The sequence below is a fragment of the Mauremys reevesii genome, linkage group 1 (assembly GCF_016161935.1).
Source record: "Mauremys reevesii isolate NIE-2019 linkage group 1, ASM1616193v1, whole genome shotgun sequence".
Lineage (NCBI taxonomy): Eukaryota > Metazoa > Chordata > Testudines > Geoemydidae > Mauremys > Mauremys reevesii.
The window spans coordinates 272,307,146-272,319,710 of NC_052623.1; the positions used below are offsets into that span (position 1 = coordinate 272,307,146).

At 47.4% G+C, this 12,565-nt stretch overlaps 2 protein-coding genes across 7 annotated transcripts in view; one reads left to right on the forward strand and one right to left on the reverse strand.

The window, feature by feature from the left end:
- The window catches only part of TTC26 (tetratricopeptide repeat domain 26), a 99,716-nt gene that overhangs the window by 76,317 nt on the left and 10,834 nt on the right, over positions 1–12,565 (reverse strand). The gene's annotated exons all lie outside the window — the stretch shown is intronic.
- The window catches only part of LOC120373686 (heat-stable enterotoxin receptor-like), a 77,160-nt gene that overhangs the window by 4,723 nt on the left and 59,872 nt on the right, over positions 1–12,565 (forward strand). For all 3 annotated transcript variants that reach the window (XR_005585652.1, XR_005585654.1, XM_039492426.1), the window contains exon 2: positions 12,205–12,491. Coding sequence is in view for 1 of the 3 variants with exons in the window: in XM_039492426.1 (XP_039348360.1) it covers positions 12,281–12,491 (211 nt within the window). In the remaining 2 variants the exon portion in view is untranslated. The remainder of the gene's footprint in view (positions 1–12,204; positions 12,492–12,565) is intronic.

The following is a 12,565-nucleotide window of genomic DNA, read 5'->3' on the forward strand; positions in this document are numbered from 1 at the left end:
AATGAAGCTAAGCATTGGAAAAAGGCCATATAGGAAAGATTATTTGCTTAGAGATTGACACAATATTTAGCAACTGGTTTATAATAAGCTTTTATTTTTTCCAAGGAGAGAGGAAGTGTTGTATCTAATGCTAACTGAATACTGCAGGAATGACTAACTATCATACCTACATTCCAGCACTAGAGGGATCTTAGGGAAGGAAGTAAAAAAGGAGAAAAATAAGATGATGAGAGATCTATTGCATATGTGGGAATTTGTTTACAAGATCCAGTTTAATCCTATTGAGTGCTAGCTTATTTCAGTCAAAATACTACAGATATCTTTTAAGTGAGTTGTACAACTAAAGTTGTGACACATGGACATTATCTATCAGTGGTTTTCAACCTGTGGCCCATGGATCCTTGTGGGTCTGTCTAAGGGGTCTGTGAAAGGTTGTCGTTACCATAGAACAGTGGTTTTCAACTTGTGGTCCGTGGACCCGTAGGGGTTTGCAGACTGTGTCTAAGATTTCCAAGCAGTCTGCATTTCCATTCGAAATTTTTTTGGAGGTCTGCAAATGAGAAAAAATTAAAAACCACTAGTCTATGCTAGTGAAATTTGGTTTGCTAACCACTCTGTGTTACTCTTAACATGTTGTAACACAGCATATGTCCATATGCAAAGTTACTTCCATCAGTGCACAGGCATTCACATCACCATTTAGAAAAGATTTGCTTAGTGTAAAATAGGTACTGTGTCCTTTCTTTCATTAATAATAAGCTGGTGGTTTCTCAGTTACAATTAGTCAGTTGTTCAAATCAGAGAAACTGCCATCACAAACAAGGCTCATTGACATTATTATTGCCCATCGCGGCAGAAAGGCTAAGAACTGAATGGACCATGGAGACTGAATTCCTCTCAACACCCAGAGATGTTCCCTTCATGTCAAGGCTGAGGGACATAAGCTAGTGGCAGATAGCTGGTAGATTGTACTACTGCAGCTGGTGGTGTAAGGGTTCCATGCATAAAAGGCTGGATCCAAAATCCATTTAAGTCAATGGGCATTTTTCCATTAACTTCACTGGGCTTTGGATCAGGCCCAAACTTCAAAGCAGGGGCGGCTCTACAAATCACGCTGCCCCAAGCAGCGCGGAGCGCTGCGCCGCCCTTCCCCGGGTCCCCTCTTCCCGCGGCTCCGGTTGAGCTCCTGCCGGCATGCCTGCGGCAGGTCCACCGTATCCCGGGACCAGCGGACCTGCCGCAGTCATGCCTGCGGGAGCTCAACCGGAGCCGCGGGAAGACGGGACCCGCCGCAGTCATGCCTGCGGCAGGTCCGCTCGTTCCGGGCTCCGGTGGACCTGCTGCAGGCATGACGGCGGGAGCTCAACCGGAGCCAAATGCCGCCCCCCCGGGAAACGGCCGCCCCAAGCGCCTGCTTGGTGCGCTGGGGTCTAGAGCCGCCCCTGCTTCAAAGGCATATTATTATTTAATCCAGCATGTTTTATCAGCACCATATTAACTTTTTTTTTAAATTAGGAAAACTAGATGTAGAAAATACTACGGAAAGTCAGATCAAAGGAGGTAGATGTAGTAGTCTTGTTCTCCATGTTAAATACCAACAAACCTTTTTTAAAATGTAGTGCCAGATTGAGAAATCTGGCTTCTTTATTAATAATGATGGCATACTGCTGCAACAACAGTGTATTAATCATCTGCATTATCTCTCAGGCCATGTACTTTTAGTGTGACTGATGATCTTGTTTATTCCCACACAGAATTGCTGGGAGACAGTGAATTTATGTGTACAGATAGCAGCAAAAGGGGAAGTCCTGCAAGTGGGGCTAAACATAGAAATAAGTGTGGGAACACAATAAGCTTTTAAATTAAAAAAGCAAAGAGTGGAGGATAAGGATCGAGAATAAGGAAAAAAGAGAAAAAGAGAAAGAAAGGAAAGAGAAAAGAAGAAAGGGAGAGAAAAGAAAGGCAGGAAGTGGAGTGCATCCTGACAGCATAAAACATTGTTCACAAAGACAGTGCCAGTGTCAGTTTGGCAAACATTGATAGCAGTGCAGGAGTCAGGGTGAGAATCCTATAGGCTTTCTGGAAAATGTGCAGTTCTGGGGCCAGTATCCTATAGACTTTGCCTCTCTGATGCCTTGCTTAGACACATGTACAAAGAAAGGAAGCCAAAGTCATATGAGCAAGTTGTTTTATCTACAGTATTGGTCCCAAACACATCTTACAGTAGGGATACATAATCTGAAAACTGCAGTAATTTTTTTTTTTTTAAATAAGGGTGACTCCTGGCCAAAGGAAAGATGGGTTTTGGCTGTAAACTACAAAGATGGAAGAGTAGAGAAATTACCAGTCTTTACATTTTTTTCTTAACATTTAGATTATTCAGCTGTTTGATTCATTATGGATTTTAGGACACTGGATGAGCTTGAGTTTTGTATTGATTTTTAAAAAATCTCTGCCTGTCACTTTGAGCTGAGGACTCTCTCCCTGTTCTCTTTCCTGTGTAACATTGGCCTGGTCACAGGTTTCAAAAAGGGTCCAAAGAGCTCCATATGAGAGAATCAGAACCTTTATTCTCAGCATGTCAGGCTCCAACAAGTGAAACATGGCTATGGACAGAAAAATTGCTGTGTAATAATGACACCTGTATCCACAAACCTTCTCCCTATAATCTATCAGCCAACTTTAATTAGAAATAAAGTTAGCTCTGACAAGCCAGTGCAGCTTCTGCTATGCTTTGCTTATCATCAACAATGCTGTCTGCCAGATCTGGATAGTAGAATCCTTATTACCACTGATGATTTAAGAGGCAGAAAAAGGTTGCATTTCAGATCCCAGATGGATTTTGGAATGTTGGCAGTTAGAAAAATCATCTTCTACTAGCCATATTGGATCAGGGCACCACTGAGAGCAAATAAACTTGGACACTGCATTACTGTCACAGGTTTGCTTTTTAAGACTGTAGTGACATTTTGATTCTGGCACCTAACAACACTGAATAAATAAACTAAAACAGTAGCATTTTTTATTGACTTACCTGCAAATGCAACTGTTTATTTTTGAACATACTACATATGGGAAAAAGCCACTGGAGTGAAGAAGATCAAGGACACTTGAAAAGAATCTCAGCTGTCAGGGGCGGCTCTATGTATTTTGCCGCCCCAAGCACGGCAGGCAGGCGGCTTTCAGTGGCACGCCTGTGGGAGGTCTGCTGGTAACGTGGATTTGGCGGCATGCCTGCGGGAGGTCCACCAGTCCCGTGCCTTCGGCGTCCCTGCCACCGAATTACCGCCGAAGCCGCGGGACCGGTGGACCTCCCGCAGGCATGCCATCGAAGGCTGCATGACTGCCGCCCTCACAGCGACCATCAGGCTGCCCCCTCCCCCCCCACTTGGTGCACTGGTGCCTGGAGCCGCCTCTGTCAGCTGTGTCATATGAGGGCAGAATGCAGAAAAAAAGGGGTGTGTGAGATCTTGCTACATCTTACACCCCCTAGGCCAGTGGTTCTCAACCCGCGGCCTGCTTGCGGCTCAATCAGCACACAGCTGCAGCCCATGTGACATCCTCAGGGCCATACAGGTAGTATATATATTGTGTGGAGGTGGCCCACATAACACATTGAGCCCATAATGGTAACTAGGTTGAGAACCACTGTCCTAGGCCAAAGCTGGAGGGGTTAAATGCCACCAAAACATGAAATTTCCTAAACAAATTCGATGTAACATAGCCATCCATAATGAAGGAAATGGTACTGCCAATCCAAACATATACAAATAATGAGTCTAGCCACCCAAGAATTATGATTGGCTTAAAAATAAAGAGATTTAAAAAAATAAATCTTTGGTTCTTTTTAATTGCCTTCTGGCTTTTGAGCCTTTTGGTGCACTTGCGTCTCATGTTCAAGCTTTGCCTCTGCATCTAGGAGAGCAAGAAACTTACTTTAAAAAAAATTAAAGCTGAGATTCTCATGTAATATCAAGATACCAGTATCTGGAGATTTCAGGGGGAAAAAACACTATAAATTCAAGACACAATGGAATCACAAAAGTTGGCAACACTGAAGAAATAAACAATTGTAAGAAACATTCAGTGAAAAATTTATTTTTATAGGACACTATACCACAATGTTTCATTCGTAGTATAAAATCAGATATTTGCATAGCAGTGTATGATTCTCGACATGACTGTTGTTTGAAAACATACCTTTTAGCTGATTGAATGTTCCTTAGTAGCTCAGACAGAATGTGGGACATTAGGCAGCAAATAAGAGATGTCCCTTAAAATGCAGGATGTGAGTTCATACACCCCTCAGAAATATTAGGGCCACAGAAGTGATGTCAACATCCATGTTTGTGTGATTGATTGCTGCTATGTTCAGCTGATATTTTCACATCATCTACTGATTCCTAGGCTATAAGTTTTCAGGAATCCTCAGTTAATTGCTTGTGGCTATTACTCCTCTGGTCTCCACCTTCCAAGGAGGGAGAGGAATTATAATGAGTAGCCTACGGAGGTACAAACTGATGTAGTGGGATGTAATTAAGAAAAGGAAGATTAGGATGGATATCAGAAAAAAATGTTAACAATGAGCTCTATTAAGTTGTCTATTCCCAGTTCCTTCTTTAGAATGTGATCTCTCTAGGCTAAGGGACCTTATTGCACCATGTCTGCCATATTCTAACCACTGCACAGTGTTCTTGTACTTCTAATAATGTTTATAATAAAATTAGTCTCTGAAGAGAAGTGTTGAAAGCCCCATTACTTGAGTAATTTAAAACTGGACTGGACAAAGCACTGGAGAACATATTACAGGGACCAATCTTGATGGGCTGAGGGAGCTGACAGAACGACTCAGTAGGTATTCTGCTCTGATTTCTGTTATTCTGTGTGTCTATGAATTTTCCAGAAGAATAAGAGAGAAGCACTCAGAGCAAATGTATCATACTTAATTCCAGTAACATTACTAGTATTTGCTGACTGCTTCCAGTAGGCAGACTGAGGGCTTGGCTACGCTGGAGAGTTGCAGCGCTGGTGGTGGGTTTACAGTGCTGCAACTTAGGCCTGGTCTACACTAGGACTTTAATTCAAATTTAGCAGCGTTAATTCGATTTAACCGTGCAACCGTCCACACCAGGATGCTAATTAGTTCGACCTAGAGGGCTCTTTAGTTCGAATTCGGTACTCCACCCTGACGAGGGGAGTAGCGCTAAATTCAATATGGCTATGTCGAATTAGGCTAGGTGTGGATGCAAATCGAACTTAGTAGCTCCGGGAGCTATCCCACAGTGCACCACAGTGTTGACGCTCTGGACAGCAGTCCGAGCTCAGATGTTCTGATCAGCCATACAGGAAAAGCCCCGGGAAAATTTGAATTCCTTTTCCTGTCTGGCCAGTTTGAATCTCAATTCCTGGTTGGACATCGTGGCGAGCTCAGCAGCACTGGCAGCGATGCAGAGCTCTCCAGCAGAGTAGTCCATGCAATCTCAGAGTAGAAAGAGGGCCCCAGCATGGACTGACCGGGAAGTCTTGGATCTGATCGCTGTGTGGGGTGATGAGTCTGTGCTTTCGGAGCTGCGCTCCAAAAAACGGAATGCAAAGACCTACGAGAAGGTCTCCAAAGCCATGGCACTCAGAGGATACAGCCGGGATGCAATGCAGTGCCGCGTGAAAATCAAGGACCTGAGACAAGGCTACCAAAAAATCAAAGTGGCAAACGGACGCTCCGGAGCCCAGCCCCAGACATGCCGCTTCTACGAGGCACTGCATGCCATTCTCGGTGGGTCTGCCACCACTGCCCCACCAGTGACCGTGGACTCTGAGGATGGGATAGTGTCGACGGGCAGTTTCTCGGCGATGTTCGCCGATGGGGAAGATGAGGAAGGGTTTGTGGAGGACGAGGCAGGCGACAGTGCTTACAATACTGCTTTCCCCGACAGCCAGGATCTCTTCATCACCCTCACAGAGATCCCCTACCAATCCTCCCCGGCCGTTAACCCGGACTCTGAATCAGGGGAAGGATCAGTCGGTAAGTGCTATAAACATGTAAACATTTATTTTTTAAAAAACAGGAATAAAAACTATATGAAAAGAAGGTCAATGCATATAGGGATCGAACAGAAATCCTCTTGGGACAGTTCCACGAAGCTCTCGGAGAGGTAATCGAAAAGCCTCCGCAGGAGGTTCCTGGGGAGAGGTGCCTTATTGAGTGCTCCGTAGAAGCACACTCTTCCGCGCCAGGCCATCCTGAGGTATAGTGGGAGCATTGCCTCGACCAGCATCGCAGCATAGGGCCCTGGTCTGTGCAGGGATTCACGCAGCATGCGCTCTCTGTTTCTCCTGGTGACCCGCCTCAGGGTGATCTCGCTCGGCGACTGCTGCATCTAATTAGGGGAATTACTTTAATGATACTATTGTGAATGCTTGACTTTTCCTTTGCATAACAATGACCGTCGTTTAACAGCCACGTGTTGGAGGCTGCAGAGGAAAAGCATACAGGGATCTTTCCCGGGGGCAGCCGCGAGGGGCTGGAACAGGGTCAGACTTTATGCTTTCCAGATTGCCTGCAGCAGGAGGGCACTGCTATCCATTAACTGTTAAGCAGCCTAAAGTTTACGGCTTACCAGGCCTGGCTGCTACACGGATTCTGCTGTCCTGCCCCGCTTGTCCGATCTCCAGTGCAAGACCCCAGGCAATGAAAGCGAAAAATTCGAACTTGTCCTGAGAGCACATGAGATTAGGTGCCCTGTATGGTCTTGTTCACAGAAACTGAGTAGACTGTGTTCAGTGTTCGCAAACATGTATCTTTTCAAGGAAATCACTTCCTTTTTCCCATCACACAGCTGCGGCTCTTTCCCGAACTGCCCCGGCATCCCCCTCACAGAGGCTGGCGCAGATTAGGCGGCGAAAGAAAAAGACTGGGGACGAGATGTTCGCTGAACTGATGGCCTGCTCCAGAGCTGAGGCGGCCCAGCAGAGCCAGTGGAGGGAGACCCTCTCTCAGCAGCAGCGCTCACACAGTGAACGGGAGGACAGGTGGCGGCAGGAAGACCAGCAGGCAACTCAAACGCTGCTTGGCCTAATGAGGGAGCAAACGGACACGCTCCGGCGCTTTGTGGATGTTCTGCAGGACCGCAGGCAGGAGCAGAGAGCCCCCCTGAACTGTATCTGCAACCGCCCTCCCCCGCCACAAAGTCCTGTCCCCCCCTCACCCAAAATCACAAGAAGGAGGGGCGCTAGGGGCCGTGAAAACTGTCACTCCACCCCAGCAGAGCGCTCATGTACCAAACAGCTCTCATTCCCTAAAGTATGAGAATTGCTTCCCTTCCTGGCTCCCCCGATCCCAAATCCCAGTTTCATCCCCCAACTGTGTAGTTGAGTATTAAAAATAGTTTGCTGTTCATTACTGTTTCCGTCATGTTTCTTTGCAGAAGACTTTGTGTGAAGGGGCGGGAGGGGTTTGTTAATTGCATAGGACAGCCACCATTAACAGGGTACAGACATGGGGGCAGGATCAACAGCAGGTCACACACAGAGTGCAGTCAGTAGGCACCCGGGTCACTCTGCGAGGTGTCTGCTTCCCTAGGTCAGTCTGGGAGGTGTATGTTGCCCCAGGGTCCGAGCGCCTGGCATCCACAAATGGCAAGGCAGGCTGCCCTTACCATGCCCTTCCACCCTAGCCATGAACCTCTCCGATGCCCTGAGCCCCAGCCAGAGCCATCATCCCCCCACACCTACTCACCCTTCCCACACACCCCTCACCCCTTCCTGCACACCCTCCTGTAACTGTCCTCCCCCCAGAGACCGCTGTAGGAGCAGGAGCCTGTCAGTCCTCGAGTGTAGAAGCGGTCTGTACATAACTGCACACCGTACCCACCACAGTCTGCGTCCCTGTTTGAACCCTTGAACGCGAATTCGTTAGTAAAGAAAACTTTGTTAATTAAAAATGTTCCAATAACTTTATTTTTAAACGTCTGTTGGAAGGGGGGAAACCTGGTGAATGGGGTATGTAACCGCTGAAAAAAGTGAATAGTAAGTGAAACAGGGGCAGGTTCAGCTTCTCTGTAAAGAGACTGGACAGTCATAGGTTACCCTGCTCTCTGAGGAACCTAGCTTTCAAAGCCTCCCGGATGCACAGCGCTTCCCGCTGGGCTCTTCTAATCGCACGGGTGTCTGGCTGAGCGTAATCAGCAGCCAGGCGATTTGCCTCAACCTCCCATCCCGCCATAAAGGTCTCCCCCTTGCTCTCACAGAGATTGTGGAGCACACAGCAAGCTGCAATAACAATGGGGATATTGGTTTCGCTGAGATCCGAGCGAGTGAGTAAGCTCCTCCATCTCCCCTTGAGACGTCCGAAAGCACACTCCACCACCATTCTGCACTTGCTCAGCCGGTAGTTGAAGAGCTCCTTGTCACTGTCCAGGGCGCCTGTATAGGGCTTCATGAGCCAGGGCATTAGTGGGTAGGCTGGGTCCCCGAGGATCACTGTAGGCATCTCCACATCCCCAACAGTTATTTTGTGGTCCAGGAAGAAAATACCTTCCTGCAGGCGTCTAAACAGACCAGAGTTCCTGAAAACACGCGCGTCATGAACCTTGCCCGGCCACCCGACGTAGATGTTGGTAAAACGTCCCCTATGGTCCACCAGTGCTTGCAGCACCATTGAAAAGTAGCCCTTTCGGTTAATATACTGGCTGGCCTGGTGGGCCGGTCCCAGGATAGGGATGTGAGTGCCATCTATAGCCCCACCGCAGTTTGGGAATCCCATCGCGGTGAAGCCATCTATGACGACCTGGACATTTCCCAGGGTCACTACCTTTGAAAGCAGTAGGTCAACGATTGCGTGGGCTACTTGCATCACAGCAACCCCCACGGTAGATTTTCCCACGCCAAAGTGGTTCGCTACTGACCGGTAGCTGTCTGGCGTGGCAAGTTTCCAGAGGGCTATGGCCACTCGCTTCTGCACTGTCAGGGCTGCTCGCATCCGGGTGTCCTGGCGCTTCAGGGCAGGGGCCAGCAAGTCACACAGTTCAAGGAAAGTGCCCTTACGCATCCTGAAGTTTCGCAGCCACTGTGATTCATCCCAGACCTGCAGCATTATGCGGTCCCACCAGTCCGTGCTTGTTTCCCGGGCCCATAATCGCCGTCCCATAGCATGAACGTGACCCATTGCCACCATGATCTCCGCGGCGCGGGATCCCGTGCTTTGTGAGAGGGCTGTGCCACTCTGACACTTTATGTCCTCACCACGCTGCTGGAGCCTCCTCGCCCGATTCTCAGCAGCTGACTGTGGAAGAGGTGGACGATAAGGTGCGAGGAGTTGACAACAGCCATAAGTGCAGCGATGATCACAGCGGGCTCCATGCTCGCAGTGCTGTGGCGTCCGCGCTGTCACTGACCAGAAAAGTGCGGTAACAGATTTCCCGCCGGCGCTTTCAGGGAGAGAGGACGGGAGTGACGGTTGAATGACAACAGTTACCCAAAACCACCCTCGACACATTTTTCCCCCAGCAGGCATTGGGGGCTCTACCCAGCATTCCAATGGGCAGCGGGGACTGCGGGAACTGTGGGATAGCTTCCCACAGTGCACCGCTTCCAAAGTCGACGCTTGCCCCGTTAGTGTGGACTCACAAAGTCGAATTAGTGTCCTTAGTGTGGATACACAAATTCGAATTCATAAGGTCGAATCCACAAATTCGACCTAAGTTAAATCGAACTACTCTTGTAGTGTAGACATACCCTTAGTCACCGTCCACACTTGCAAGGCACATACAGCGCTGCATCTCCCTGGCTGCAGCACTGGCTGTACTCCTGCTTTGCCTGGGGTATAAGGATTGCAGCGCTGCTCCGCAAGTGTGGCCACCAAAAGTGCTGTAATTGGCCTCCGAGGTATTCGGAGGTATCCCAGAATGCCTGTTCAGCCACTCTGCTGTTTTGTTGTGAACTCCGGGCTCCCGGAGCTGCTTATCTAAAAAACAAACACAGCTACTGTTTGCTCCAGCAGAGGCAGGCAGGGGGATTCTTTTGGAATGTTCACAGCTAGTGTTTGCTTGAGGAGAGAAGCAACACGGTGGGGGGGGGTCCGTTTTGGAGCAGCTGCTTATCTGGTCTGAAGGCTATTTGCATTTAGTGAATAAGAGAGGGGTGGGGGAAGGGATCCAAACTTTTAAAATGATTGAAGGTTGGTGCTGTGTATCTTCCAGTCCTTAGAACTTGCAAGGGAGGGAGCTGACACAGTGTCAGCTCCAAAAATCCACTCTCTCTGTCTCCCCCACGCTCCCTGTCACACTCCACCCCACCCCCCTCTTTTGAAAAGCACGTTGCAGCCACTTGAACGCTGGGATAGCTGCCCATAATGCACCACTCCCAACAGCACTGCAAATGCTGCAAATGTGGCCACACTGCAGTGCTGGTAGCTGTCAGTGTGGCCACACTCCAGCGCTTTCCCTACACAGCTGTACGAAGACAGCTGTAACTCCCAGCGCTGCACATCTGCAAGTGTAGCCAAGCCCTAAGAAGAGAATTTAGGCCCAAAGCCTTCTCCCATTGACTTAAGTGGGAGAAAGTTCAGGCCCTCAATGAGTAATTACCCCAGAACAGCCAGAGTTGAGCCAATAAACTAGACATGAAAGGCTCCTTCTTCCATTCCCAATCTGATGGTCCATCCATCCACTCCTATGCTCATACTTCTATTCCAGCTTGTTATTTTAGAGTTCCTACATTACTGTTTATAAGCACAGGGTTCATTGAATGTGCTGGTTTGCAATTCTAGGCTCACTTATAAGTGCTGGATAGAGTAATGTGGTTTGTTCATAAACCTGGCTGCTGACATTGAGTTATCTCTCCCTCCCTCCAAAGATAAAGAATAGTGAAGCATTTATTTGGCATTAGGGGTAAGCTCATATAAAATATTACACGGACTTTGTAAACAGGTATACAATATACAGTGCTCTTTTAAATACAGGCTTTTATAATGAGATAAACCAAGAAAATTCTGGTTTCAGTTCAGTTGGTCTATGCCACAAACACTGTATTTGCATAGATGGTGTTTAATTTCCTTGTTTTGTTTTTAAATAATCTCTGGAAAGTTATAAAAGTTTATTTATTCTTCAGTGGGGCTTCACTCCAGGTTCTGGTGGACAGGTAGTAGCTGCTATGGATGTCCATTGGTCCCAAAATGCAAGATCCATCACATTCAGTAAAATATGGATTCAGTATTTATCTGCCTTAAGAGCTGTTGGCTCCCTCTACCTTTCTATTTCCTTTTCTCCCTTGTCAGAATAGCCAGGGACGGTAGATTTTTTTACCTTTTCTTACCCCCTGATTTGAGAACATTCTCAAGATGTGTTGTTGAGATGATCCACTCAAGAACACTGCCTTGTTACCTCTGAATGATTTGAGGTTTGGCTTTGGTCCCCCGTGTCAAATCTGTGACCTGCAGGGATTAGGTCCCTGTATGACTCTTAGTAGCCACATCACAAAAACAATTAACACAAGTGGCCCCCTCCTTGGTAGTCTCAGGAGACAGGCTCAATAGACTCTGAAAAGTGCATTCCCCTAGAGGTGTTTCTCTATAGCAGAGTTGGGGTACATTGCCCAGGGTGATATTGGGGAATTCCTAAAAGATGGATTCTGTGCTGATCCTGGAGGTTTTCAGTCAGACATTTTTTGCCAGCACTAAAAATCATTTTGATGGGAAAAACTAAAGGAATGAAAATGGTATCTTAAAGACATAAAAATTAGATAGAGTGATATAATAACCCCCAAACATAGGGGCACAGCCAAAAGGGGTAATGTGGCAGGGCAAAACATATGCAAAGCAACCATCTGTGTTCCTCTGGGGCTTTAATGGATCTTTTAATTTATATCCATTTTAAATAGCCTCCTTTTACAACCCAGTTGGCCCCTCTTTCTTTCTCTTCTCTATCCATCAGTTCACTGTGATGCAAAGTTAAAGTGTCCTTATCAGACAAGGTGCCAGTAATCTCTCTCTTTTATAGCCTCAACCTTTTCATGAGCAAACATACAAAGCAACCTTTGGCCTCTCTCCTTTCCTGAGTTCTGTTGCTTTTAATTCTTCACAAGCAGAAGTGCCAGTTAGAGTAGATGGGTGTGGGGTGGAGGTGGAGGCAGAAAAGGGGAGAGAGTGAAGGGGTGAAAGAGATACGATATAGCTGATCGGTGGATATACAACATGAATCTTTGTTTCAGCCTATCCAGGAACAACAACAATGTAGTGCGTGTGTATGTGTGAGCATTGGGCAATGGGTCTAAGCTGAGAGGAGTAATGAGGCAACGAATGCTGGGTCCGGACCTCTGGCCATTGCTCCTCTGTCTCCAGCTGCTGTGGCAGGTTGGTGAGGGCAAGTGCGTCAAGGACAATTATGTAATCAATGTGATGCAGATGAATCACTCAGACCTTCCATGGACCTTCGATAAAATAAAACCAGCTGTGCAGCTGGGACTACGTATTGTAGAAGAGCAGCTGCAGAAGGCAGGTAAGGGTGTGAAGCTGTGTGTTCTTTTCCCCTTTAAGTTTTTGGGTCAGACTGTGAGCCCTGGCCCTCCCTCA